Below are 26,853 nucleotides of genomic sequence, written 5' to 3' on the forward strand. Positions count from 1 at the left end.
CTTTATGGCACCGATAATGGAAACTTTGCCCATTATGGCCATAAATTGCTAATTTTATGGCACTAGACAATTGCCTTAAAACCGAGTCTGCCGATCACTGGGGACTGCCTGTACTCCCCTCCCAAACCTTGATTGGGTTTTATTTTGTAGCTTGTAAACTAAAACTTAGAATGACATTAGATAGCATAACAAATAGCAGTGGGTCATTCACTCTGGACAATGGCTTGCTCTTTCTATTTCTATGCTTGCCTGAGGTTTTAAAGTTCTACAAGAGGCTTGGTCTTACAAATTATAAAAAAACAATCTTTGATTTTCTATTTTACTTATCGTTTAGAGCCAAACTTCAAGAAGAAATAGAGAAATTGAAGTCTGAGGTTAAAGCAGCTAAATGCAGTGTTAATGAAGAAAAGTCACTCAAGTTCTTCCAAGAGAAGAAAGTGAAAGACTTGGAAGCTCGAATAGCATCCATTGATGAGGAACACAATGAGCAGATTCTTCAGCTAAACGAGCAGTTGAAGGAGTACACAAATACCAATACAGAACTTCATGAGCAAGTAAATATAACCAGAAGTATTTGTTGTCATTGAACTAAAAACTATGTACACAATTTAATTTTTTAAATTAACTTTATGGTTAGCATTTTTATATTTTAGTAAACAGTTCCTCCTTGGCAATTTTTAGTACCTAAGTAATTTAACAATATTGTAGTTGTATTTGGTTATTGATTTATGATAATTATCAAAGTTGGGATAATTTTGTGACTGTAACTTCTGTTCATTTTTATCTTACATTATGCAGTAGAGGCATTGAAATGTACAGCAAACCAGTAAAATATGCAGTGCTGTTAACCCTTAAACGCCGACTGGACGTATTTTACGTCGACATTTTTTGTGTCTCAGGTGCCGACTGGACGTATTTTACGTCGACATTTTTTGTGTCTCGGGTGCCGACTGGACATATTTTACGTCGACATTTTTTGTGTCTCGAGTGCCGACTGGACGTATTTTACGTCAACATACAAAAGTTTTTTTTAAAAATTCGCGGAAAAATACTTATAGGCCTACCAGCCTAAAACTTTTGAATCACGCGCCTTGGGGGATGCTGGGAGTTCACGGATAAAGGTGTTGTTTTGTTTACAATCGTTACGCAGGCGCGCAAGCGCGAATTTCTTTCTTATCGCACTAAAAAGTATCTGTGACACATCTAGGAAATTATTTCGTCACTTTGACATAATTTTTGTACCATTGTAAATTAGCCGTTACATGAAGTATTATATATGAAAATGTGCGCATTTTTATGTTAAATACAACAATAAAATACTCATGATTGTAGCTTTTATCAGTTTTGAGATATTTTCATATAAATAACGATAATTGCCAAAATTTCAACCTTAGGTCAACTTTGACTCTACCGAAATGGTCGAAAAACGCAATTGTAAGCTAAAACTCTTATATTTTAGTAATATTCAATCATTTACCTTAATTTTGCAACTAATTGGAAGTCTCTAGCACAATATTCTGATTTATGGTGAATTTATGAAAAAACTTTTTCCTTACGTCCACGCGGTAACTCTTCTGAAAAAAATCATACATGCGATTGTGGCAATGTTTGCACCATTTTAAAATTAGCTGTTATATAAAGTTTTATATATGGAAATGTGCGCAATTTCATGCACAATACAATTAAAAACAACTCATGGTTGTAGCTTTTATCAGTTTTGAGATATTTTCATATAAATAACGATAATTGCCAAAATTTCAACCTTAGGTCAACTTTGACTCTACCGAAATGGTCGAAAAACGCAATTGTAAGCTAAAACGCTTATATTCTAGTAATATTCAAGCATTTACCTTAATTTTGCAACAAATTGGAAGTCTCTAGCACAATATTTCGATTTATGGTGAATTTATGAAAAAAATAACATTTTCTTTACGTCCGCATGGTAACTCTTCCGAAAAAATCATATGTGCGATTGTGGTAATGTTTGCACCATTTTAAATTAGCCATTACATAAAGTTTTATATATGAAAATGTGCACAATTTTATGTAGAATACAACAATAAATAATTGAAGGTTGCAGCTTTTCTCATTTTTGAAATATTTGCATATAAATCATGATAAATAGAAAAAAACCACGTTCGGTCAACTTTGACTCTACCGAAATGGTCGAAAAACGCAATTGTAAGCTAAAACTCTTACAGTCTAGTAATATTCAGTCATTTATCTTCATCTTGAAACAAATTCGAAGTCTCTAGCAAAATATTTAGATTTATGGTGAATTTAAAAGAAAATCTTTCCTTCCCTCCGCTCGCGGATTCTCCGCCACAAATCTCCGAAATGCGTACGTACCATTCTCGGAATATTTGCTCCGTTTCATATTAGGCATTTCATAGAGTTTTATATATGAAAATGTGCAGAATTTCATGTAAAATAAAACAAAAAATATTTGAAGGTTGTAGCTTTTCTTATTTCCGAAATTATTGCATATAAATAATATATATATAAAAAAATTCGACATTCGGTCAACTTTAACTCATCAGATATGGGCGAAAACTGCAATTGTAAGCTAATACTCTTACAGTATAGTAATATTCAATCATTTTTCTTCATTTTGAAAGAAATTGGAAGTCTCTAGGACAATATTTAGATTTATGGTGAATATTTGAAAAAAATATTTGTTTACGTCCGCGCGTTACGAATTCATGCATTATTTTGTGATAATATTTTCTGTGTGTTGCTTTTATTGTTTTACAATGTGTTATATACCAAAATGATCGCAATTTAGTGTACATTACAACGAAAAAAAGTAACTTGTTACCTTTAACCGTTTTGCGCACAGCGCGATTTGAATACAATTATATATGAAATTTCGTTTTTGCGCTATCATATATCGCATTATTTATATATGATAATGATAATTTTTTTCATTTCTGATGGTTGCATACTAAACTTCAGCCGATGACAAAAAAAGGAGCCAAAAATGAACTCTTAATCTTGAAAACTAAGCGCGCTGTGATTTTTTGAAAAAGATATTTTTTCCGCTTCTGCGCTCACTCTGAAATACCTCCGGCACACGGGAGACAATTTTTTTTTTTACCGCTTAGGCGTTAGAGGGTTAAGAACACTTAAGAATTTTTTGTCTGCAGATATACCGAATTTGACTTTTTATTTATTTATTTTTTTTTTTCTCCCCCTCAAGGTTGAAGGTTTGGATAGAGATCTGGAAGCTGCCCTGCTGAGTCAACGAAGTCTTGAGAGAGATCTGTCTGTACTTCACGGCCAGTACGAAAGACTTAAGGAGGAGAGCGAAGGCCACATTAAGCACATTCACACCCTCAAAGAGTCCAATTTCAATTTGACAGAGGGACTAGAGGAAGCCATATGCAAAGCTGAGGGTTTTAAGAAAAGGTAATTTTATATTTAACCAAGGTTGTAGTTTTTTTCTTTTGCTGTCATTTTGTGCATCTTATTTATTTTCTTTAAATCTTGAGCTAAAAACCCTTATGGACAGAGTCAACTGACTATCGCCCAAGAGGGCTTCTCCTAAGGGAGATCAGCCTTCAAAGAGAGACAGGTTATAGGAGGAGGTATAGATAAATGTGTGGTAATAAAAAATAAGACCAATACACTTGAAATTCAGGAGACATCAGCAGAGAGCAGGAATTTGATTTGCTCCTGCCTTAAATTATGGAGTTGAGGAGATTCTACAGCTGCACTAGGCAAGCTATTCCACATTGTTTTAGTGAATATCCAACTAACAATCTCCAATAATAATTTGAACATTTTTATTTTTCATTGAATTTTTGTCTTGTAATAATACTTGAATGTGTGTCTGGAAATTGGTTATATGTTTTGACTGAGAAGCCCCCCCCCCCCTCCCCCCACTGCCCATGCCTCCACCCCCGCCCCTAACCAACCGAAGATTATGCCTGTGTGTGGAGGGCCATCATTGTGAGGCTTCTAGGTCCACCGAACATGTGGACCCCCATTCATTGTGTACTCGGTGCTGAGGGTGTGAGTGCTCTTGGGCCGAGTCTTGATCGGAAGAGCAGTGAGAGCGCTACGAGGGGAGGAGGAAGGTGCGTACGCTGGCCAAAGGGTCGTTGGAAAGCTCTCCGGTGACACCTCTGGTTACGGACGCATCTTCCTCTTTCCTCCCTCCTAGTCAGCTCTCTCGTATGGCTTTCCCCTCCGGGTGACGTGTCGCATTCCGCCTTGTCGTTCAACCTGTCGAGCGCAGAGGAAGGAGCGCAGCACCCCGACGTGGAATTGTACTCGGGGCCTTCTGTTCGCTCGGGGTGGGAACCTCCCCCACTAACCCAACTCTTGCCTCCTCAAGTGTGACTGCTGCCGTGGGTGGAGACCTCGAGCAGGTCTGGCGCTCTCTGGGCCTTTCGGGCACTCCCAGCATTCAGGGGCTGCTGTACCACCTGGCTGCTCCTGTAACCCATGGCCCGGTGACGTGTACAACTACAACCATCTCTACACCTGGGTATGCTGCACCACCACACCTGGTGTACACGCAGCACGTGACGACGGTGACACCATCAGCTGCTGTGCAGGCCCCACTGTCGTTTGTGCTGTGAGAGGAGTTGGCCCCACCACCTGGGTTTGCTGTCCTTGCCCTAGCCCCTGATTTTTGAGTGCCCGAAGAGCTCACCGCTCGACTGGCCACAAGTTCCAGTACCAGTTCCTGCTCCCGCCGCAGGTCCTTCCGAACAGGTGCAGCTGGGCCGTTTTGCTACCTCAACTGCCCCAGCTCCGTCCTGGATGGAGGATCTGACAGTAGTCCTGAGGAAGCTGACGAAGAAGAGGTCCAAGAAGAGGAAGGTGTCGTCGTCTGCTGCCGCCTCTTCCCCTTTGACTTCCAAGGCCCCACAGCCGAGGAAGAAGATTGCCTCCCACCCCCCAGAAGTCTCGCACAGAGACTTTTAAAGGTCTGTCCCACTCCGGTGGGACAGGTGGGTCCTCCGCAGGTCCTCCTGTTCCTTTGGGAACAAGGCCCGTCTCTCCTTCCCCAGGGAAGAAGACTGGGACCGTAGGGGCACCAGCTACCGCTGGTACCTCGTCTCCTGGTTCTAGAGGTTCCACCTCTGCACCAGGATCTGTCTTTGTCGCTCGCTTGCGAACGTCACCGAGTGCACGGTCACCTTCCGGTGATTGTGCAGCCAGGGTCCAGGCGGCTGAGCCTGCTTGCCGCCAGGACCCAGGCACGCAGCGGAAGACTGGTGGGAGTCGCTCAGGTGACTCGCCAGGCCGGCAATCGCTCTCGCAGCGATCCCCTGGTTCCCAGGGCTGACACGGCGGTCCCACCAGACCGATCGCGTGCCGAGGCCAGGAAGAGGTCCCCCTGGTCACCAGGCCCAGTCTTGGCTGGGCCAGGTACCGTGACGTGTCGAGAGGACGGTGCACACACTCACCGGGACCGGACGGATCGCTTGACTGGTAGCAGCTCTCCTGACTCTTCTAGACCTGCAGTCGGTCGCCACAGCGGGTTGGCGATCGCCTGCAGTCCTCCCAGCCCACTGCCTCTGCTGGTAGACAGGGCGGGAGCATCAGGGAGGAGTGAGGCGATTAGGAGTGACCGTGAGGAGCATGCTCCGCACGTTCCCGCCACGAGAGCCTACGAGCCTGGCACGGTCTTGGGACCAAGCAGGTCGTACCCCTGAGTGGTTGAAAGAGGCCACGAGGGGTCTGACGGGGTTCTCCCTGCTGAAGGAGGATGGTCTCGAGAGCTGACCGGCCTGGATGGATTTGACGGTCTATCACCTCATGACACTATCACTCCCGAGATCCAGAGGTCGTTTGCGGAGGTCATTGTGCTGATTTGTCAGCACAACGACCTTAGGGAAGGATCGGTGCTTCCGCCCTCCGAACCTCCTTCGAGGTTGGAGTCGTTCTGGGGTCCTAAGAAGGAACCCAGGACCACAGTGGGTTTGCCCCGATCTTCCTAGGCCGATGGTGTGCTAGACCAGGTGAACTCTCGTCTCCGGAGAGGAGGGCTCGCTTGGGTCGAGCAGGTCGAACAAGCTGCTTCCCTCTCCTCTACCCCATCAGTGGCGCTTCTACATCCCTTTGGAGGACCCGTTGCCGACAAAGCAGGTTACCCCAGAGATAGCTAGGCTAACTCCGGGGGTGCCTCTCCATCACCTGCCGGCAGAGAACCTCTGATTCTCACAGCAAGAGGCATCGGCCCTGGAAGCGACTGCCATGGCAGCCTTCTAAGCAGTCTCCTGGCTGGACCTGTGGTCCCTCACGGTGTCCAGAGTTGCAGCCTCCTCAGGACCCATCTCTCCTGAAGGAGACTCTGCGTTTAGGAGACTCAGTCTGGAGGTAGGGCCATTTCCTACCTTGCTCACCAGACAGCCAACTATGGGCCAACCTGGTTCTGAGACGTCAGGACGCAGTCCTCGCTCGGGTGACCAGGGCGGCTGGTCGTGAGATAACGATGGGTCTGCGGAACGGACCGTTGCTGGGTTCTGCCTCTCTCTTCCCTGGAGGGATGGTGGATGCTGCAGTGGAACAGCAGCGCACTGACAGTGACCGCTTGGTTCACCAGGCAGTCTCAAAGGCTTCTGAGGAGCCTCGAGCAACTGCGGCCAAGCCTCAGAGCTTGGCTAGCTCTTCTTCTTCTAAAACATCAGCTGCTTCGAGGTCTAGAGGAAAGACCCAGCCTTTGACTTCTGCTTCGAGGAGTGAGCATCAGCCCTCCTCCCAGACCTCCCACTCCTTTGGGGGTTCTGCCAAGCGGAAGTCGAAGAAGGGGAAACACTAGGGACGGCGTTCCCCCTCACCTGCTGTCGGAAGTGGGGGGTGCCTGGCGAGCCATTGGGCAACTTGGCAGCGCTACGGAGCCGAGACCTGGGTAGTGGATGTCCTTCGGGAAGGATATCTACTACCCTTCAAGTCGCGGCCACCCCTCACTTCAAACCCGGTCCACCTTCAGACATACGTTCCCGGTTCTGCCAGGGACATAATGCTTCGGGAAGAATTCAAGTCCATGCTGAGCAAGGGAGCTGTGGAGGTCGTATGAGATCAGTCGCTGGGCTTTTACAGTTGACTCCTAGTGGAGAAGTCATCAGGGGGTTGGTGACCGGTGATGGATCTCTCTCCCTTGAACCGATTCGTTCGCCAGTCTCTGTTCACAATGGAAACGGCATGCACAGTGCTCGACTCCATCAGGGAGAATGACTTCATGCTTTTGGTAGACTTGAAGGATGCGTATTTTCAAATACCCATCCATCAGTCCTCCAGGAAGTATCTCCGCTTCATCCTCGACGGGACGGTGTACCAATTCAGGGAACTTTGTTTCGGTCTCTCTACTGCCCCACAGGTGTTCACGCGAGTGTTCACTCTGGTGTCGGCTTGGGACCATTCGGTCAGGATACGTCTCTTGAGGTATCTCGACGATTGGCTGGTCCTGGCAAGCTCTCGCTCGCAATTGCTACAGGACAGGGATCAACTCCTCAACTTTGCCGTGATCTAGGGATCGTGGTGAACTTTGAGAAGTTAGATCTCGAGCCCAAGCAGAAGATAAAGTACCTGGGCATGCTGATCGACATGGTAGCAGCACGTGTCTTCCCCACAGGCTTGTGGATCAGCAGGTTCAAGGAGGCAGCCAGACGGTTCCTGTCTCGACGGTAATAGTCAGCTCAGCAGTGGCAAGTTGTGATTGGTCACCTGTCATCACTGGAGAAGTTAGTCCCTCACGGGCTTCGTCACCTGTGGTCTCTCCAGTGGAGACTAAAGGAGTGTTGGTCACAGGCACGAGATCCGCAGTCTTTCCTTGTTCCTCTCACGGAGGAAGTGAGGGAGGACCTGGCCTGGTGGCTAGACGTCAGGAACCTCGTAATAGGAGTGCCCCTGTGCACTCCCCCTCCGGAGATGTTGCTGTCTGTTCTCAGACGCATCGACCGAGGGTTGGGGTGTACACCTGGAAGAGTTGCTGGTTGCAGGCGTGTCGAACCATCACGACAAGCACCTTCACATCAACTCCCTGGAACTCAAGGCTGCATTCCTTGCACTCCAAGAGTTCCGGGAATGGGTGATGGGGCACTCAGTGGTGTTGATGAGCGACAACACCACGGTAGTGGCATATGTCAACAAACGGGGGCCTAGTGTCCCTCCCGTTACACCAGTTGATGATGCAGGTGAGTGAGTGGGCCGTAGCCCACTCAGTAGAGCTGTCAGACAAATACATTCCAGGCAAGAGGGATGTAGAGGCAGACAAGCTCAGCCACCAGAATCAGGTGATTAGGACCAAATGGTCGCTTCACCCAAACGTGGCGGAAAGGCTCTTCGACCTGTGGGGGCGTCCAGTCGTGGATCTGTTCGCCACCTGGCATAACAGAAAACTTGAGGTTTTCTTCTCCATTGTGCCGGACCCATGGGCAGCTGCAGAGGACGCGTTCCAGCACCCGTTGGACAATCTCCTTGTCTACACCTTTCCCCTGTTCTGTCTGATTCGCAAGGTGAGCAGATCCGGACTTGCTGGCTCTTCTCTCGGAGGCACCGCAAGAGATTCCCCCCTGGCACAACCTCCTGTGCCAACCACACATGGAACGGTACCACCGAGCAGTTCGGTCCCTGTATCTTCATGGCTGGTGGTTATCCACCATCTCTTGTGAGCGAGAGGCTTTTCTCACCGAGCAGCAACAGAGATGGCAGGGTACCTCAGACAGTCCTCTGCAGCAGTGTACCAGGGGAAGTAGTCCGTCTTCTGTGCTTGGTGTCGTGGATGGGGTCTCTCTCCACTCAGAGCCATTCTTCAGCAGGTAGCGGATTTCCTCGTCTTTCTTCGCCGAGAGAAGCTCCTCTCCATCTCCGCAGTTAAAGGCTACAGAGCCGCCCTGGCCCTAGTCCTTAAGCTGCGAGGAGTCGATCTTTCCACTCCAATGGGAATTTCGCTCCTAATGAAGAGCTTCGAGAGGTATTACCCACCCAGGGAAATCAGGCCCCCGGGGTGGAATGGGACTCTCGTACTTAGGAGTTTGACTCGCAGACCCTTTGAGCCACTCCGAGAGTCGTCAGACAGGGATCTGACCCCCAAGACCTGCTGGCCCTGGCATCGGCGAAGAGAGTGGGAGAACTTCACGGTCTTTCCTTCGAAGTTAAGCACTCGAGGGGATTGGGGTCTGTGACTCTCGATTTCGTCCCGGACCTCGTTGCGAAGACTCGGAACCCTTCGGTCCCTGACGACAGGTTCGAGTCCTTCACGATCCCCTCCCTGAAAGACTTTACCAACAATGTTGCGGATGAGATGCTGCTTTGTCCTGTGAGGGCGCTATGGCGCTATCTGAAGAGAACTCGTCACCTCAGGCCTGAGTGTCGACGCCTCTTCGTTAGCACGGGGTTTACCAAGAAAGAAGTGTCTAAGAACACTATTTCGTTCTGACTTCATGAGGTAATCCGGAGGGCATACGCTTCAGATGGGAGTGCTGACACCAGTATCCTTCGTCCGAGAGCCCACGAAATCAGAGGTATTGGTCCAACCCTTGTATTCCGCAAGAACTTGTCCGTGGCACAGGTACTGAAGGCAGGGGTTTGGGCCAACCAGACCACCTTCACCTCCTTCTACTTATCCAGCTCCCTGACTGGACAAGATAGCATCTCATCCTTGTGAGACTGCATGAGTGAATGAGTGTGTGACTGGCTTCTCTTCCTCCTCTTTTCTTCCCTCTCCCTGCGGGCAGAGGGTGGCGGTCGTCACCACGCTGCAGAGGATGATCGATGCGGGTAAGCTACGTAACCGAGTTCCATTGCATCCCTTTTGCTAGGGATGGAAGCGTTTATCCACCAGTTCCCTAACAAGGGGGGAAATGGACGCCAGCGAGAGACAAACCCAAGACTTTATATTGGCTCTTGCATAGGAACTAGTTCTTGCTTGCTATTTATAAGAGGCACGCTTGCCTCCCTCTTATGAATTTGGCCCAGAGGTCTGACCACTGATCCCGCAGTGCACACTCCGATCAGTTGGACAGAGGCTAGGATCCCTCCCTCTGCTCTTACGATCAGGGAGGGAACCAAGGTCGGACGAACACTAGACTGTTCACAAGACTCAGATTCCACCCACCAAGAAGTGTCTTCCCTATGTAAAGGACCGAGGGTTTGTATTACGTGTCGGAACAAATCATAATTTTGAAGTAAATTGTATTTTTCCTAACTATACAAACCTGAGGTCCTTTACACATAGTCCCATCTCATGCCACCCCTCACTCTGTTCCTGGGACTAAAGCAAAGTGAATGTTTACCCTCCAGTCGGGCGGGACTCCCGACCATTGGACAAGCAGTAACTATCGAACTACCTTGTTAGAAAGCTTATGACCGGTCCAGCTGCGCTGTAAGTATATCCCTATGTAAAGGACCTCAGGTTTGTATAGTTAGGAAAAATACAATTTACTTCAAAATTGTGATTTTTGTGCTGCAGCCATAACAGGAAAGATCTCTCTCTCTCTCTCTCTCTCTCTCTCTCTCTCTATCTCGTCTCTCTCTCTCTCTCTCTCTCTCTCTCTCTCTCTCTGTAGGGGGAGTAATGCCTGCAGTGCACCTTTTGAAGTGCACAGTATGCAATACTTAGGGATTTTGCAGCATCCCTTCAGCCCCGGCAGCAACCTCTTTTAAACCTTCTACTTAAGACTCAGATGTCTGGAAAAACTAAACCCTATTAATAATAATAATCTACTTTACATCCGTTCTAACTGCCTTTTTACCACCTTGCCATCCTACTCTCCCACTGATTTATTTCGTTTTGTAACTGCGAAAATTACCTCCTGTTACATAAAAATAAATAAATAAAAAAATGAAAAATAAGAAAAAATATAAATAATGCACATAAGCATTAGATTAGTCTAAAGAGCTGACAGCTACCTCATGCATCATAACAGAGGCATTGGAACCTCTTTAAATAACACAGGGCAGATGCTTGCAGGTTTCAAAAGACCAGGATTGGAGGGATCCTGGGGCAACTGGGGATGCAGAAGTGTAGTGTTGAAGGCTAAGCTGCTGAGAAGTTTCAGAGCTTTTGTGTCTTGGAGTCTTAGCCAACTAAAAACCTCAGGCGAGCTTTTGTGCCATTAATTGTAGAACTTCCTACCTGTGGGGTCTGCTGGTGTGGCCATTCTTTGGGGATTTTCATGGTTGGATGAGAAGCATTTAGGTAATAAGATTCTGGCTGTTCTATGCAGGCCTTTCTCGTTTCTCTAAGGCGTAACCTGTATTTGTTGTAGTTACCCTCTTCTGTTTCAGAGATGCAGAGAAATCATTTTACCCTCTTCTCCTTTTGCTGATTCCCTTTTTGATATGTTTGTATTTTCTAAGGTTTTGAAAGAACATCATGGAGATGCCTCTTCCCAAGCTTTTTCCTTGGGATTTTCCTCCAATTTCTTCAAGGGGTAAGTGTAAGTTTATAGTGCCAGACTTGCACCTTCTGCTCCAGCCCAACAACCTCCTCCTTATGGCTCGTTTCTCCCGAGTACATCATCTCAGTTTTCTGATGCCTCGTATGCAGGAGAGGTTCTTGGCATGGATTCAAGGGCAGAGGAAGAGCTCAACCTCCGGGAGATCCTTCTTCTTCCTTGTTTGTGCGTAAGGATTTTCGGAAGTAGGAGTCATTACCTTGTCCAGAGACTGCAGTAGGAGCTTTTCCCTCTTGCCATTGGTCAGCTTGGCAGGAGAGAGTGTTGGATGCTTGGGTAGTGGAGGTCCTGAAGGTAGGTTACTAGATCTCTTTTATTTTGAGACCTCCACTTGCCGAATGTCCTCTCGAGTTCACCAGTTTTTCCCCTCATTCCATCTGGGGTCCAGCCTTGGAGAAGGAACTTTTGGTCCTCTTGGAGGGTGCCATAGAGAGAGCTCCTCCTCCTCGAGGATTTTACTCGTGGGTGTTTGTGGTTTTAAAGGCATCGGGAGCCTGGCACCCCATCATAGATCTTTGAACAAGTTCATTCTAAAGTCCAAGTTCTGGATGGAGATACAGTTACCTCTCAATTAACACCTTTTCGATTTAACGCCAGCTAGAAAATATTCAATGTTTAAAAAATGCGATAATTTTGATTAAACACGAATTGGCATCGAAGCGTTGTTTTCAAATCACCCACATCAGTTCTGCAGATGACGGCCATCGACATAAACAAAGACACTGTATGTATTTATTTATTTATTTATCAATAAAGCGAAAGACTTTGTGTATTGTATTTATTAATAAAGCAAAACACTTTATTAACAATGCAAAAGATTTTGCTCTGTTTTTCTTTTTCGTCTGACCTACATAGTACAGGTATTCTCCTAGCCTAGCATAATACCATGGTATGTATATCGTATACATATGAATACAGTAGCCTAACCTACTCTATACAACATTTACGAGTAAGGTATAGTAATTAATACAAGCCAATTCTGGAGATTCAATCCATTCTGACTTATAATTCAGTACAAAAAAATAATAAATAAATAAATAAGTGGACACGAAACAAGAATCGGCTTCATTCCGACATCGGCATAATTGAGTGATGTCTGGCTGCTGGTGGCTACATATATGTAATTACAAACGTAACGAATATGCATCTTTTCTCACGAAACTTTTAAGAAGTTATACATTACTTAACTGTATCCAATAATTTGTTCCGACACATAATACAAACCCTCGGTCCTTTACATAAGGAATTACTATTCAGCGCCAGCTGGACCGGTCGTAAGATTTACTAACAGGGTAATTCGGCAGTAACTGCTTGTCTGATGGTCGGGAGTCCCGCCCGACTGGAGGTAAACATACCACTTTGCTTTCGACCGCCATCGGGTGAAGAAGTGTGTTCGCCTCTCTGCCCGCCTCTGTTGTGAGATTTTGTTGATGATCAACTTTAAGCTGCTTACTTCTGCCCCCTTGCCCCAATCCAACCGGAGAGTGTGCCCTGGAGTGGGAGGCCGCAAGTGTGGGGCATTCCGGTCCAGTGATGTTGTGGACCCTCATTCTTTGTGTACGCTGTGCCGAGGGCGTGAATGCTCTCGGGCCGCACCTTGTGATTTTTGTCTCCTGGTCGGAGGAGCAGTGGGAGTTGTATGAGAAGAGGAGGAAACCACGTAAAGTCGCCAAGGTGTCGTCGGAAAGCTCTCCCTCGACACCTCTGGTGACAGACACGTCGTCTTCCTTCCTCCCTCCTAGCCAACTCCCGCAGATGGCTCTCTCCCCTTCGGAGGATGTGTCCCGCTCCGCCTCTTCGCTTGATTTGTCGCAGAGGAAGGAGCGTGACACCCCAACCTGGAGTTGTACTCTGGGTCTTCGGTCCGTTCGGGGTGGGATCTTTCCCCCACTAAGCGAACAGGAATCCCCCCTATTAACCCGAGTGTTGCTTCCCCAGGTGTATCTACCTCCGCGGGGGGGAGATCTTCAGCAGGTTTGGCGATCGCTGAGTCTTCCAGGCACTCCAGTATCCAGGGGCTGAATCAACACCTGGCTGTGGCCCCAGTTACTCACGGGGTGGTGACGATGACAACCATCACTCTCTCTACACCAGGGTACGCCGCACCTGTTATGACGGTAACCCCTTCGGCTGCAGTACAAGCCCCGCTGTCGTACGTACCGCGGAAGGAGATGGTTCCTCCGCTGCCTGGGTTTGCTGTCTTCCGCTGGTCCTCCCATTCCTCCGGGAACGGGGCCTGTCTCTCCTTCCCTAGGGAAGAAGAAGACGGGGACCGCAGGGGTACCGACTGCTGGTACCTCTGCTCCCAGCTCCAGAGGTTCTGCCTCCAGACCAGGAACCATCTTGGCCACTTGCTTGCGAGTGTCACCAAGTGTACGGTCACCTACGGGTGATTGTGCAGCCAAGGTCCAGACCATTGAGCACGCTCACCGTCAGGACCCAGGCACGGAGCAGAAGGCTGACAAGAGTGTCGAAGCCTCTTCGTTAGCACCGGGGTGACCAAGAAAGAAGTGTCCAAGAACAGTTTCTTTCTGGCAACACGGTTTCTTTCTGGCTTCATGAGGTATTCTCATATTATTGCATTTATAGAATAATAACATAGCCGTCAATGTTTTGGTTTGGAAATCATCTGATGGCGAATATGAATTTATTTTGCCGTATTTACCTCAATTCTGTGTGAATTTTCTTGCTTCTAGTTAGCATAAACAAAGATCTAGATACTTTACTTATATGAGACAAGGTCATTCTTCATTATATGACGAATTTTTAAGTCAAAATATGACTTTAATAAGTCTCATTGTGAACTAAATTATTTTTTTCATTAACAGATTGCGTTGGGAGCATGATTATTGCGTAAAAAAAAAAGACGGGATTATGTTCGCTATTTTCACTTGCTTTCATCGTAATACAAGCTTACATAAAATTATATCAGTCCTATTCTACACAGCGTCATTTATAACGTAACTATGGTAATTGTTTACTATACGATGGTTGAAATACATGCAAATGGAAGTTGCTATTATCCTATTTGGTTGTACTTAGCAAAAAAGTACGGAGTTCCCGAAGTCCAGGAACATAACTCCCCTTATTACTGTTCTTTCTCATGGGAAAAATGTTTAAATAACGCGTTTTAATTAACGCGAGCTCTCCAGGAACGTAACCCTCATGTTTAACGAGAGGTGACTGTAATTCAGACTGTTCTTTCATCCATCAGGAATGGGGACTCGATGATTTCCATCGATCTGCAGGATGCTTATCTGCAGATCCCATTCCATCCAAAGAGCAGGCCTTACCTTCGGTTTTTCACGGACTCAGGAGTTCTCCAGTTCAAGTCCCTTTGTTTCGGCCATTGTCCAGGCTGACTAGAGAAATGTCTCCGGTCGAGGGAGATAGTTCCGTCTTCTTTGTGTCGAATTGGGCATTTGTGTCAACTTCGACAGGTTCAATCTAATCCCTTGCCAGATCATGATTTATCAGGGGATTGTTTTGAATTCCCAGATTTTGAGGGCTTCTCCCTCTCAGAAACTGATAGACAAGCTTCCAATTCTGGTTGAAGAATTTCTGTCCTCCGTAATGCAGCCAGTCTCTTTGGAGGACTCTTCTGGGTCACTTGTCATCCCTTATCCAACTGGTTCCCTGAGGGCATTTCAGAATGAGGTCCCTTCAGTTGCCAGTCATGGGATTTCATGTCCGAGGACACGATAGTCACCTCCTCTCCACAATGTTGAAAGGATCTCTGTTGGTGAATGCAAGTTCATCGCCTCAAGTTAGGGATGTCTCTTCTTTCAGTTCGATGGACCTAATGTTTTGGTCAGACGCCTCTGATCAAGGTTGGGGTGCACATCTGGGCTCTGAAGTAGCTTCAGTGTACCTAGGCCTTCTTTCCTTTCAGGATCAGCTGTCAGAGTCGGTTGTAGCAATCTTCATCGACAACACCACAGCAGTCTTGTATCTAAAAAACCAAAATTTACCACATTGGCAACCCTGTTACCGCCTATTCTGTCCACCAGTTGGCAATGCTGCCATTTGACAGTTTCAAAACCTTCCCTTGAAAATTATTTGTGATAGGCAGATTGTGGGGTAGGATGGGTGGTACTAGATAAATTATACAGGTTAGTATTATTGATATTAATTTTATTATAAAAAATCCATATTAATAAACATAACCGTAATATCATTTATCTAGCCTGATTAACTACACTGAAAAGGAGGAGGGACTCGGAATAAAATTTCCCTTTCGGGCAGAATAGAAGGAACTAATATAATCCGATTAATGGAATAGAAAGAAGAAAAAAATTAATGAAAATATTTAATTCTTTTGTTTTTAGGATTGAGGAAGTTGAAACTTTGAAAGCAGACGTTGAGGCACTTCATGAAGACGAGCGATTGAAAATGAGGAGTACCATCGATCAGCAGGGCAAGCTCATAGACTTCTTGCAGACAAAAATAGACAATCCAAAGAAGAAGAAGGTAACTTGTTATTCACAAATGTTAACATTGCTTCAAGAATGAGAAGCTGCTGTTTGATGCAGCGTAAAACCTTTCTAGATTTTTGTTTGTTTAAAGGCAGGGTGAATTATTGTACTGTAACTTTTTTTCATAAGACCATAAGGCTATTTATTTGATGGTGTTTTGGTAATGCTAGAAATGTTTGCAATTTTACAATTTTTTATTTTTTCACAAGATTCCCCGTGGAAATGAATTTGTCATGGATTTTAATTGCCAGAAGCTTATGCAGTTTAATTTACCTTTCAGAAAATGAAGAGCAAGCTGTTTGGAAAGGAAAATAAGGAAAACACTGGATATGTCATGCCTCATCAGTACCACGAACTTGAAGATTTGCTGGTGCAGGAAAGGTCAAACAACAGGAATCTTCATGAACAAATCACCAAAGCTCGTGCTGAGATAGTAGCTTTGAAATCCAACAGTAAGTTGTTAGATTTTGTTCTTGGGGAAGGGTAAGCCCATCTCCTTTCCCTATTTGCTATCTCCCATTGCCACCAAACCTTGCGCTATTAATCACCGGACTCCAGTATGTCACTAGAGAAATCCCTTATGTAAAGACCTCAGGTTTCTTAGTTATGAAAAATACAAACTGATTAAAAATTTCATATTTTGGCAAGTTGAAACCATAGTATGTTTTGAGGTTAATGGCTTGAGTAATGAAGGAAGATAGTAGGAACTGATGGAGAGATCAATGTAAACAGGTAAATATACATAAAATGTTTAGTATAAATTAAATCTTTAATACAAATTAAATAAACCTGTCTTACAGAACATTTGATAACTAACCAAGTTACCCCTGCACTGTATACATAAGCTTAACCATTTTTTTCAAAGTATTATCACTAGATCACTTTTTTTGTAGAGCAACACTGGTTATTCACTAATTACTGTTATTATATATGTAACTTGCCAAGTAATTACATTGTTCTCAGTTTCACGCACTGGCAGCTTAAAAATGTTGAAAATCTTGGTAGTGCTAGTGTCGGTGCAGGTACTAGCTCCACCCACTTTCGGGGTAAGATAGGAACAACTTCAGCAAGGAGATCAATTGTTTTCTGCCAGTTCTCAACTGAAGTTGATTTGTGAGCAGTCAGCTTAGATTTTGATTTTCATTGCCTTTCCCTTTAGAGTTGTTTAATGAAGTACTATTCTATCTACGGCTTTGTTGTTTTGGTCTAGTTCTCTGTTAGAGAGCATTAATTCTACTTTACTATGACTTATTACCTGGATTTGACTGTTTCAAGATGTATTTTCCCATATCAATATGTCTGACACTAGTGCTACTAGCATAAGATATTGTAGCGAAGGCCGCAGTACCAGACTGACTAAGGAGATGTATAATTTGCACGCCTTGTGCATTGAATGTAAAGGACAAAATGTTCAATTGACAAGACATCTAATCAATGTGCAATGTGGGATACTAAGAAATGGAACGTTTTTGGTTCTCATTGAACCATGAGGCGGCCACTAGAGCCGATACAAAGAAAGTCGAGTTTAAGACTTTAGATAATTCTGCTGAGTCTTTGGTGGATAATCCTAATGATCCCATGCATGCTCCTGCTTTTTCACCTTTTCCCAGTCCTTCAACTAATCAACCTGCTTCCTTACCCAGCTCCCCCTCTTCCGATCCCAACCCCCTTGCCAGACTTGAATAAAAAATTGTGTAGCAGGTTCAGTGCATGTCCTTATGGATAAGGAAGACCATAAAAGTTGATGGTGCAGTGGAGGAGGAAACTGTTTACCCCGCTGCTGCTCCTAGGCAATGGTCACTGGTGTACGCTACTGCATCTGGGAGCAGTCATACCGGAGGCTGTAGGAACGTCGGTGGGGACTCCCCATGGACAGTTGTCCTTTCAGTCGGACTTGTTGCAGTGTCATATACCTATTATGATCAGTCTGGGGCCCAACCTAGAATGAGCTTAATAGATACATAACTACCATATAAGTATGCTGTAAATCATTTTTATCATAAAAATCAGTATTTAGTCAGAAATAATATGAAAAAATACAGTAATTAGTGAATGAAAGTGTTTCTCTACTAAAAAAAAAAAAGTAATATTTTCAGAGATATGGTTCATAGAAGAAAATCTGCAAATTAGTGAAAATTCCCCATGGAAAAGGGAGTAATGTATTCCACAAAAATCTGCTGCAAAGTGGACTGCAGAAATGTGAAACGTGTAAATGAAGGGGCACTGTAAACATTGCATTTGCTACCATCTTATTGCGTAGAGTAATGATGTAAACATTGCGTTCATTACCGAAACTAACTTGGTATTGAATTTTATTTCCACAAGGCATGTATTGCAGGATTACTATTTATTTTTGGTTAATAAAGTTCTGAATTTATGTTTTTCAACCTTTTCATTTAATAGCAAAATGCAGGGTTTCTCCAGGATTCAAAAATGTTGCATTTGCATTTGTGTCTCTGTGAAATACATATGATAATTAGTTAGGTTCCAATGAAAAGTTTGCGCTATTGTGGATTCGTGCAACTCAGTTGAACCTGTTGCTGGTCCCAGGTATCAACAGACAGCCACTGGAAAGGCATCTTACTGGATGTGTAGTGGAGGATGTGGCCATCTGGCCCTATCGGATCTACTAACCCAGTTCCTGTCAGACTCCCCTGAACCTGTGAGGAGGCATACTGTTGGTCTATGGGGTCCATAGGAGTTTGCACCTGGATAGTTATTGTTTGTGTTTTGTGTTTTTACATTGCATAGAACCAGTGGTTATTCAGTAATGGGGCACCTTGATAGTAACCCCTCAGTTGAACCTGTTGCCCGCAGGTTTCGATGGACAACCATTGCAAAGGAGTCCATAAAGTCCGCCTGCCCTGACTTCTTATGTTACAGATCCCAGTGTAAAAAAATAAGGACCCCATTGTGGGCAAGGGTCTCTTATGGGATCCTAAAGTGAATAGTTATAGATCCTAGTGTAGACTAGTAATGCCGATGGTGTTTTTTGGCTTTATCTCTGCTGTTGAAAAGACATAATTCCCAGTTTTGTTGCTCTAGTAGTTGTCGCCAATTGGTGTCCAGTTCTGAGCTCCTGAGTGCCCATTAGTGCTCAATAACTTCCAGTTTTGCCAGGTTCTGTTGTAAGCGCTTTTACCTGTCTGTCTGGCAACATCTTTCAGGTTCCCGGTGTTAACCTACTGTGTCTGGTGATAGTTCCTCCTATGGTGTGACGTTTGAATTTTTTTATCATGCTGTCGTCCTGTCTGGTGTGCCATTTCCCATTGAACAGGGTCTAAGTCTACCTCCAGTCAAGACATCTGAGCCAGAGTTGTGGAATTTCTGAAGGAAGCTCCCTCCTTTTTCTTCCTAGTCACCCAAGCTTCTGTCAAGGTTGGAATTTTTGTCGTATAAATGAGATAGAAGAGTGTCGTTTATCTGCCCTCACTTAGGGGCTAGTCGGATCTAATTCTGGTCTAATTATTGGAAGACCTAATTTTCAGGACTGACAGAAGAAGCACGAGCCAGAGGAGTCCTGTCATTTTTCAGTCATTTCTCTCAGATTCTGGAGTTTTTCCTTCTGCCGAGAATCACTGTTTTCAGGTGGTCTAAGAGTTATGCCCTATTTCTCATCTTCATGCTTAAAATGTTAGTGACGAGTCTTTAGTCTCCTGTGTACATGATATGTTAGCGAGATTGGAAGAATATTATAGGTTTGTTGCTTTGCAGCCTCCAATTTTCCATTCAGTTCCAAGGTTTCAGGTAAAATCAACTGACTGGTATCAGTACTTCCTTTGGTATTACACATAGTGTTTGGAACGACATGGAAGATTAGTGGCCCCTGCGCAAGTGTCATGTGTAATGTAGTGTTCCACATTTTGAAAAGCGATGAATTTCTTGGCGTTTCGATCAGCTGAAGATTTACATATTGACAGTTACTGTTCTCAGCTTCATGTCAGCGTTTAAAACTACTTCTCACAGCACTCTTGCAGTATTGTGCTTTGTGGAACAAAGGTAGAAGAGAGGCACCAATCCCGTTTGCCTTTTACCTGGATCCTTTCTCGAGCTCATGGTGCTACTTCCTATTGCCACTCCCTGGTGCCTGGTGCCTTCATTCGAGTGCTCAGCACCTGCACTAGAGCGCTTGTCATTACCTTTTTGTTTTTGAGCTTGGTGGCCACCTCTGTACGTCTAGGGTATACTCATGGTGCCCAAATTATTACAGCTATAGCAATTTTGAAACTTGATAACTTTTCAGATTTTCCTTTGTGTACAGTTCTATACGCAGTATTGGCGAGTCCACGTTTCCTCTTTGTGGTATTTTAGTGTGCAGAATTTTCAGCTAGTTGCACGGTGGTCTGCAATTCTACATGTCTTACTAGTTTGTTCTTTGGGCTGTAAATCAGCATGTTCTTCAGGAGAGGCATGCCCAAAGTGAATAGAGACGGATCAGACAGCTGCTTCATTCAATCTCCATGGTGATAAAATGAATTTTGGAGATGGGGAAGCACCTTCCTTGACCCCACCAGCTTGGGAAGTTTATTAGGCACTTCTTATGGGATAAAATCTTCATAAGTCGAGGATCTGAGTGTCGCCCTCATAACAGCTCAAGGTTTCTCTAGAGTCCTTAGTCCTCTTGTCGTTAAATGTGTATCCATCTGAACATAGTTTTTCAGGAAGGAACTTCCTGCATCCGCAAACCTAGTCATGAATGTCTTTTGAATGCTTTGGTACTGGATTGGGGAGCCTTCTTGAGGACTGGGGATTTTCCACAGAAAGACTAACCCTTCACTTTTATCTCATTAAGGGGGGCCGGCTGGCTAATGCCATTTTTTAAGGACAGGGCTTTGATATTCATACCACTTAATAAGGTGACTTGGGACATCTCGAAACCGCATATGATTTTCGCCCCTGACCTTCGGTTTTGTGATTGCCATGGGTGATTTATCCACCCGAAAATAAACAAAAAAAAATTTTTTCCAAATTTTTCAAATTCTATCTCCATCCCTTGGATATTTAATATTAAGACCTAGGAGTACTATCATATATATTTTTTTTGACCCTGATGTATACCTCCAAATCCAAATGGGGAGTTTTTTTTTCTTTTCTAAAAGTTCTTTTTTTTTTGCTTTTAGATATGAATTTTTCAATATAGTAAAAAAATAAAACCCTATAAAATTGGGGGGGGGGGGGGGGGAGATGGAACAAAAATTGGAAAAAAGGGCTCTATTTGATTGTTCTATAATGTCTTTCTGAGTTATATACCAAATTCCAATGTTATAGCTTTAAAACTCAGTGAGAAGATAGATTTTGAAGGTCATTAAGTATAGTTTCGAGATACGGGCGTTCAAAGTTTTCCTTCGTATCTCTATAAAGACAATGTTAATAATTAATGATTATTATGAATGTATATTTCTTTTTTGTGTATTAATAAACCAAAACTATTTTATTTATCATAATTTAATCATAAATGATGATCCCTTTGCCCTGGGGCACTGCTTGAGGCAAGGTGGGGCACTCCTTCCTACGAAACTCTCTCTCCCCCCTTCACTAACTCGGCTTATTACAGCGAATTTTCTTCTTCTGTATGTTAGCGAGATGTTTTCCTTGTATTTTCCTCTTTGGCATGATGAAATTCTTGCCAAAACAAAGATAAACAAACGTAAATGCAAGAGAATGTCAGAGGTGAAACTCGAAGGTGTACTCTCTTTTTACAAAGACAATTTAATAAATCATGATTATTATGAATTTCATATTCCATTTTGGGTATTAAAAAACCAAAACTTTGTTATTTATCATAAATGAAGATCTCTTTGCTCTAAGATCGTAGCCTTGGGCACAGTGTGACACAACCCCTAGTACGCAACCCTCCCCTCTCTCTTCACTAACTACGCGTATATTATGATATTCTGTAATAATACTTTAGTGATTTTTCTTCGTCTGTATGTTAGCAAGATGTTTTCCTTGTCTTTTCCTCATTGGCATGATGAAATTCTTGTCGAAACATGCATAAACATACGTAAAAGTGGCGAATGTCAGAGGTAAAACTCGAATGTGTAGACTACTTGACGTTTGTGCTCACACTGAACTTGGACTTGGTAGCTGACTGAACTGAAGTCTCCCTTCTTGACTCGGGGAATGTCAACAGATGCCATTTCTCCCAATTTCTTTGACAATAATTATCAAAATTTACTCTAATAGAAGAAATATTGCATTTTCTTGTACGGATCAATGTTTTAGGCTTATTGAGTTACGTTAACTAATTACCCTGTAACTACGAAAGTAAGAGGAATTTCGACGAAATATTTCATATACATATTCTCAATTGCCATATGAAGCTCCATGAATTTTTTCATGAATGCATTTTTTGCCCTATACCACCATATATAGGGGTTCCGGCCGGCCCACTTAAGTTGAAAGTTTCTTTGCATAACCCCAATGGTTTTTGACCTTTGTGAACTCTTAGACTGTAGTAACCATTCAGGCAGGACCACATGTCTAATGTTTTATGTAAGAAAGTTTCTACCCCATATCTCCTGTTATCATAAGAAGAATACGTACTGTTTCTGTAGACAGATCAATCAAGCCTTCTATTCCCTCAGTCGTGCATAGAACTGGAGTCTTATCAGATGTACTACTGTGACGTCAGGAGGGTACCATCAATTCCCTGAATGCTGGAATTTGAGGAATCTATGGGATGGACCTGTCTGGGGCCTGTTTGCCACTTCAAGGATTCTGTACCTTCCTAGTCTTGTGGCCATATCATCCCTATAGCATATACATCAGATTCCATGCCATACAGTAGTCTGATCCGTCGAACCTCCTCACCACATGCCCTTCATCGTGATCAAGGAGCTGTACAATGTTCAGACTATCTCCAAGTTATGTGGTCTGCTTAGCCCTATTTTGGCCTGCATCATGTTTCCTGAAGCTGCTTGATTGTGGGTGGATCCTACAGGATCCTCCCCCACAGCATCTTCTCGGACAACCTTGCTTCAAGAGGTCTATTGAGGTAGTCTGATTTTCACCAGGCAGACTACAGACTTTATGGAGGATTATCAGTCAGGAGGTCTTTCCTTATGTATTGTAGAGACCATTACAAGTTGTGTAAGTGAATCTTCTATCGTCGTCTTCCAGACCTGGGGATCAACTTTCTGGAGCTAGTTTCTCGAACTCTACGTCTCCTCTGTGAGACATCCGTGTCCCTTTAGCAATTACACCGTTATGAGATATTGAACTATGCATGACTCGCGTAAGCACAGAGACCTAGATCGCTGGCATCCATATCTCATTTTCCTTTAAAGTTCCTGACATGTCCAAGCAAGGAAAAAGAAGATAATTTACTTGTCTAACCTGGGAGTTTAGCCCAGGACAGGGACTGACCCAAGACCTGGATCCTTTTCTCCCATAAGAGTTTTACGGACACCCGTGTCTTCCAGGGACACCAGACTTCACCCAAACTCATAGCTAGTCTGGCACCCTGCTTTCATGGCACCAACAACAGTCTGACACCAGTTTTTGCTGTGACACCAGCTCTTTCTCCTAGCGCCCAATAGTGCTCACTTCCTCTGAGGAGAATAGATTTTCCATTCTGTTTGAATGTTAGAACTCCTGACGACAACTACAGCCTGGCGCCTGCTTATTCTCTGGGAGCCCTAAGTGCTTTGTGGCGCTGAGGAGGAATAGAGAGCCCTCTGCCTGGTTGGATGGTCCGGTATTTCCTAGAAAACTGGAATCCTAGACCATTTATAACCCAGGGTGTTATGGTAAGAACTTGTCTCATCCTCTGATCAGAATCTCTTGCCCTTTACCCTAATGGACTTTTATCTTCTGAGACACTCAGACTTAGAAGAAGCATTTTGCCTCCTTTTAGCAAAGCTAAAAATGTTAGAACAGTCTCTACTTCATTAGCTTTCAAGTACTATATATCTCTTGCATCCATTTGACATTTGGCTTATTGGTAATGTGATTGTTCTTCGGTTCTCATAATTTTGAGAGTTTTAAGTGTTTGAAAGTTGGCAGTACCTTGCGAATTTTTGGTTACTGGCATGGTATTGCAGAAGGAATCATAGGATTCTCTCCTATTGTCCGGACCTTCACCTTTAGTGAAGTGTCGAAGTTTTGGGAGGCGGGGGGTTACAGTGTACCCGGAGCACCCAACAGTTTCAGTGGATGGGTCTTGGTTTTACTTCAGTGTAGATGACAACATGATCTGGGTGTTTTTATTATGGTATGTACTGCGCCCAGGGCAAGGCCACCTTGAAAGTTCTGGTAGCCATTGGATAGTTCCGTGGCTGAATAACTTTCACTGATGCTTTAGCAGTGATCAGTGCTCCTTCACTACAAAGCTCCCCTTAAGTACAGGCAGCACTCTGATATACTGCCACGCCACTACAGGATAAGTTGAGCGCCAACCAGAGGCAGTTTCTACTGCAGGCTTTCTTTACTAACAAGGAATGACAAGCATTATTTTCAAATTTTCAATGCTAACAACTTTTATTTCTAATTCATTACATTACTTAATGCTTTAGGGTAGAATATGTCCATGTATCACACCTCCTAATATAAAAATTACAGTTTTATAATAAAATAGTTTTATATATGCTTACCAAGTAATTACATGATTAGAGCCCCCCATCCCTCCCTTCTCATGGACATAGCATACATAAACAGGATGAGTATTGTCTGCTAAGTCGTTCCTAACCCTCTTGCTAGGGGGGCAAGACTGGCAACTTAATGAAAACACAATATCAGTGTCGCTACTGCGAAATTTGAATCTAAACTGCTGTGAATAAATGAAACTAATAGCTATGTAATTACTTGGTAAGTATATAAAAAAACTTAATTTTATTATAAAAATGTCATATGCACTAAGTTACTGTATTCAGAGTACTATTTAGATATTCAGTCACGAGTTTCTAGTCATACTTATTAGATGAAACTTTGATTTTACTGTTACAAATGTAATCTTGCTTGATTTTTGCAGCTGGGACTCTAGACAACAGATCATTGATGGGAACACCTAGCATCTCTCGAAAGCCACTTGCGTCATACAATTCAACCCCAAGCACGGCTCAGAGTAAAAGGTCCCTGTATAATGGTGGCAGTTTACCTAAAAGACAAGAGAACTCCTTGAAGAGAATGCGACACAATATTCCACATAGGTGTGTTTGTACATACTAATAGTTTTCCAGCATATTTAAAGATAGTACGCTACACCATAGCTTGTAAAAGCACACTTGGGGAATTAGACTTTTTTTCTTCTTCTTCTTCTTCTTCTTCTTCTTCTTCTTCTTCTTCTTTTCTTCTTCTTCTTCTTCGTTGTTTAAGAAGAGTTAACCATTGTTAATTGAAAGCATCAATGTATCTTAACAGACACCTTTGAAGATGTTTGACAAGAAATTCCAAACTAATAAATTGTTAACAGTGTAATCATCATTACTTTTGGTGAAAATTTATGTACTACTTTAGATTACTGGATTCTTGCATTTAAAGCTGTCTGCTGAGATGAAAAGTTAAAAAATAGTTCTAACATATATGATGAAAAAGCAAAAAAATAGATCTTAATATAATGTATGTTCAGTGGTAGCATACAGTCGACCCCTGTCTATTCGCGGTTCTGGATGTGTGGATTTCTTTATGGAACATATATTTACATTATTTGCAGAAAATTTTCCTATTCACAGTATTTTTCACTGATAAATATTTACTAATTACTGTATTTTCATATAATTTTCATGGCTACATGCACTTTTTGTGATAAAACTATTAAATTAGTTGAGAATAAGCATTTTTAGATGATTTTTTGTGCTTGAACTTCAAAATAGGCAGTTCTAATTATTTTTAGAGGTGCTTTAAGTATTTGTGGATTTTAGCTGTTTGCAGAGGATTGTGGTAAATATCCTACTGGGCGGTCAACTGTCTTTTACATTTTTTTATTTATTTTTTCATAAAAGTCTCCTTTTCTTTAATTTAGATGCATTCTGTATATACTCATTCTGTTCACATAGAGGCAGTCCCTGGTTATCAATGGGATTCCCGTTCTGACAGCTTGATGATACGGGAAAATCACAGATAACCGAAAATTGGCAATTTTCAGCGCTTATGGTGCCGATATTGGTTAATGGCACCTCTGTTAGGTATGTATCAGTGCCAGCATACTCTATTATCGGCGCCTATTACCAGAAATCGGTGCACTGTGACACTGAAAATCAGCGGTGCTAGACAAGCCCCATAAGACTGGATCGCCAGTAATTGGGGACTGCCTTTACAAGAAATATGACACTTCATTTAATTATATGTTGAAGAGAGTAATTTGTGTTCAAGTTCTTTTTTTTTTTTCAAAGATACATAAAACATCATCTTCAAATTCTAGGTGGCAGAATGCTCTACAGATGAGAGCAGCGAGGTGTTCTGGTTGCATGGGAAGTATTCCATTTGCGCGGAATGCCGCCAAGTGTCAGGAGTGTGGAATAGTAGCTCATAGTAAGGTAAGCATAATGATATTGCTCATAACAACCATAATTGGGTAGAAAAACCATCTTTCCCTGAATTACATCTGTCAGGATGTTATTCCATAATTCTAAATGGTAGCTTGGTAGTACCATCAGTGTACCATGCAGAGCACTGTAGCCATTACTTAAGCCTAGCTGCAACCCCTTTCATTCCTTTTACTGTACGTCTGTTCATATTCTCTTTCTTCCATTTTACTTTCAACCTTTCCAACAAATTGTTCCATGGTGCATCTGTGAGGTTTTCCTCATGTTCATCCTTTCAAACTTTCTTCTTGATTTCTATTTCAGTGCTGATGACCTCATAGGTCCAGCCCTGGGCCTTTAGCCTAAATCTTATATTCCATTCTATTATTCCATAACACTAATCAGGTATGTAAATTTGTCATACTATTAATAAACCTAAGAAACAAGTAGAAACCAGTGTGTCTGAATCAGCAGTGTAATTTGTTGTATATGTAATATATA

The 26,853-nt window shown here is 43.4% G+C and overlaps 1 protein-coding gene across 1 annotated transcript in view; it reads left to right on the forward strand.

Annotated features, from left to right (window-relative positions):
* LOC135202931 (citron rho-interacting kinase-like) overlaps positions 1-26,853 on the forward strand; it is a 220,205-nt gene that overhangs the window by 147,526 nt on the left and 45,826 nt on the right. Inside the window, exons 23-28 of the mRNA XM_064232395.1 lie at positions 335-554; positions 3,200-3,408; positions 15,743-15,884; positions 16,170-16,341; positions 24,861-25,038; positions 26,250-26,364. Coding sequence (XP_064088465.1) covers positions 335-554; positions 3,200-3,408; positions 15,743-15,884; positions 16,170-16,341; positions 24,861-25,038; positions 26,250-26,364 — 1,036 coding nt within the window. The remainder of the gene's footprint in view (positions 1-334; positions 555-3,199; positions 3,409-15,742; positions 15,885-16,169; positions 16,342-24,860; positions 25,039-26,249; positions 26,365-26,853) is intronic.

Source organism: Macrobrachium nipponense, chromosome 33, assembly GCF_015104395.2.
Source record: "Macrobrachium nipponense isolate FS-2020 chromosome 33, ASM1510439v2, whole genome shotgun sequence".
Lineage (NCBI taxonomy): Eukaryota > Metazoa > Arthropoda > Malacostraca > Decapoda > Palaemonidae > Macrobrachium > Macrobrachium nipponense.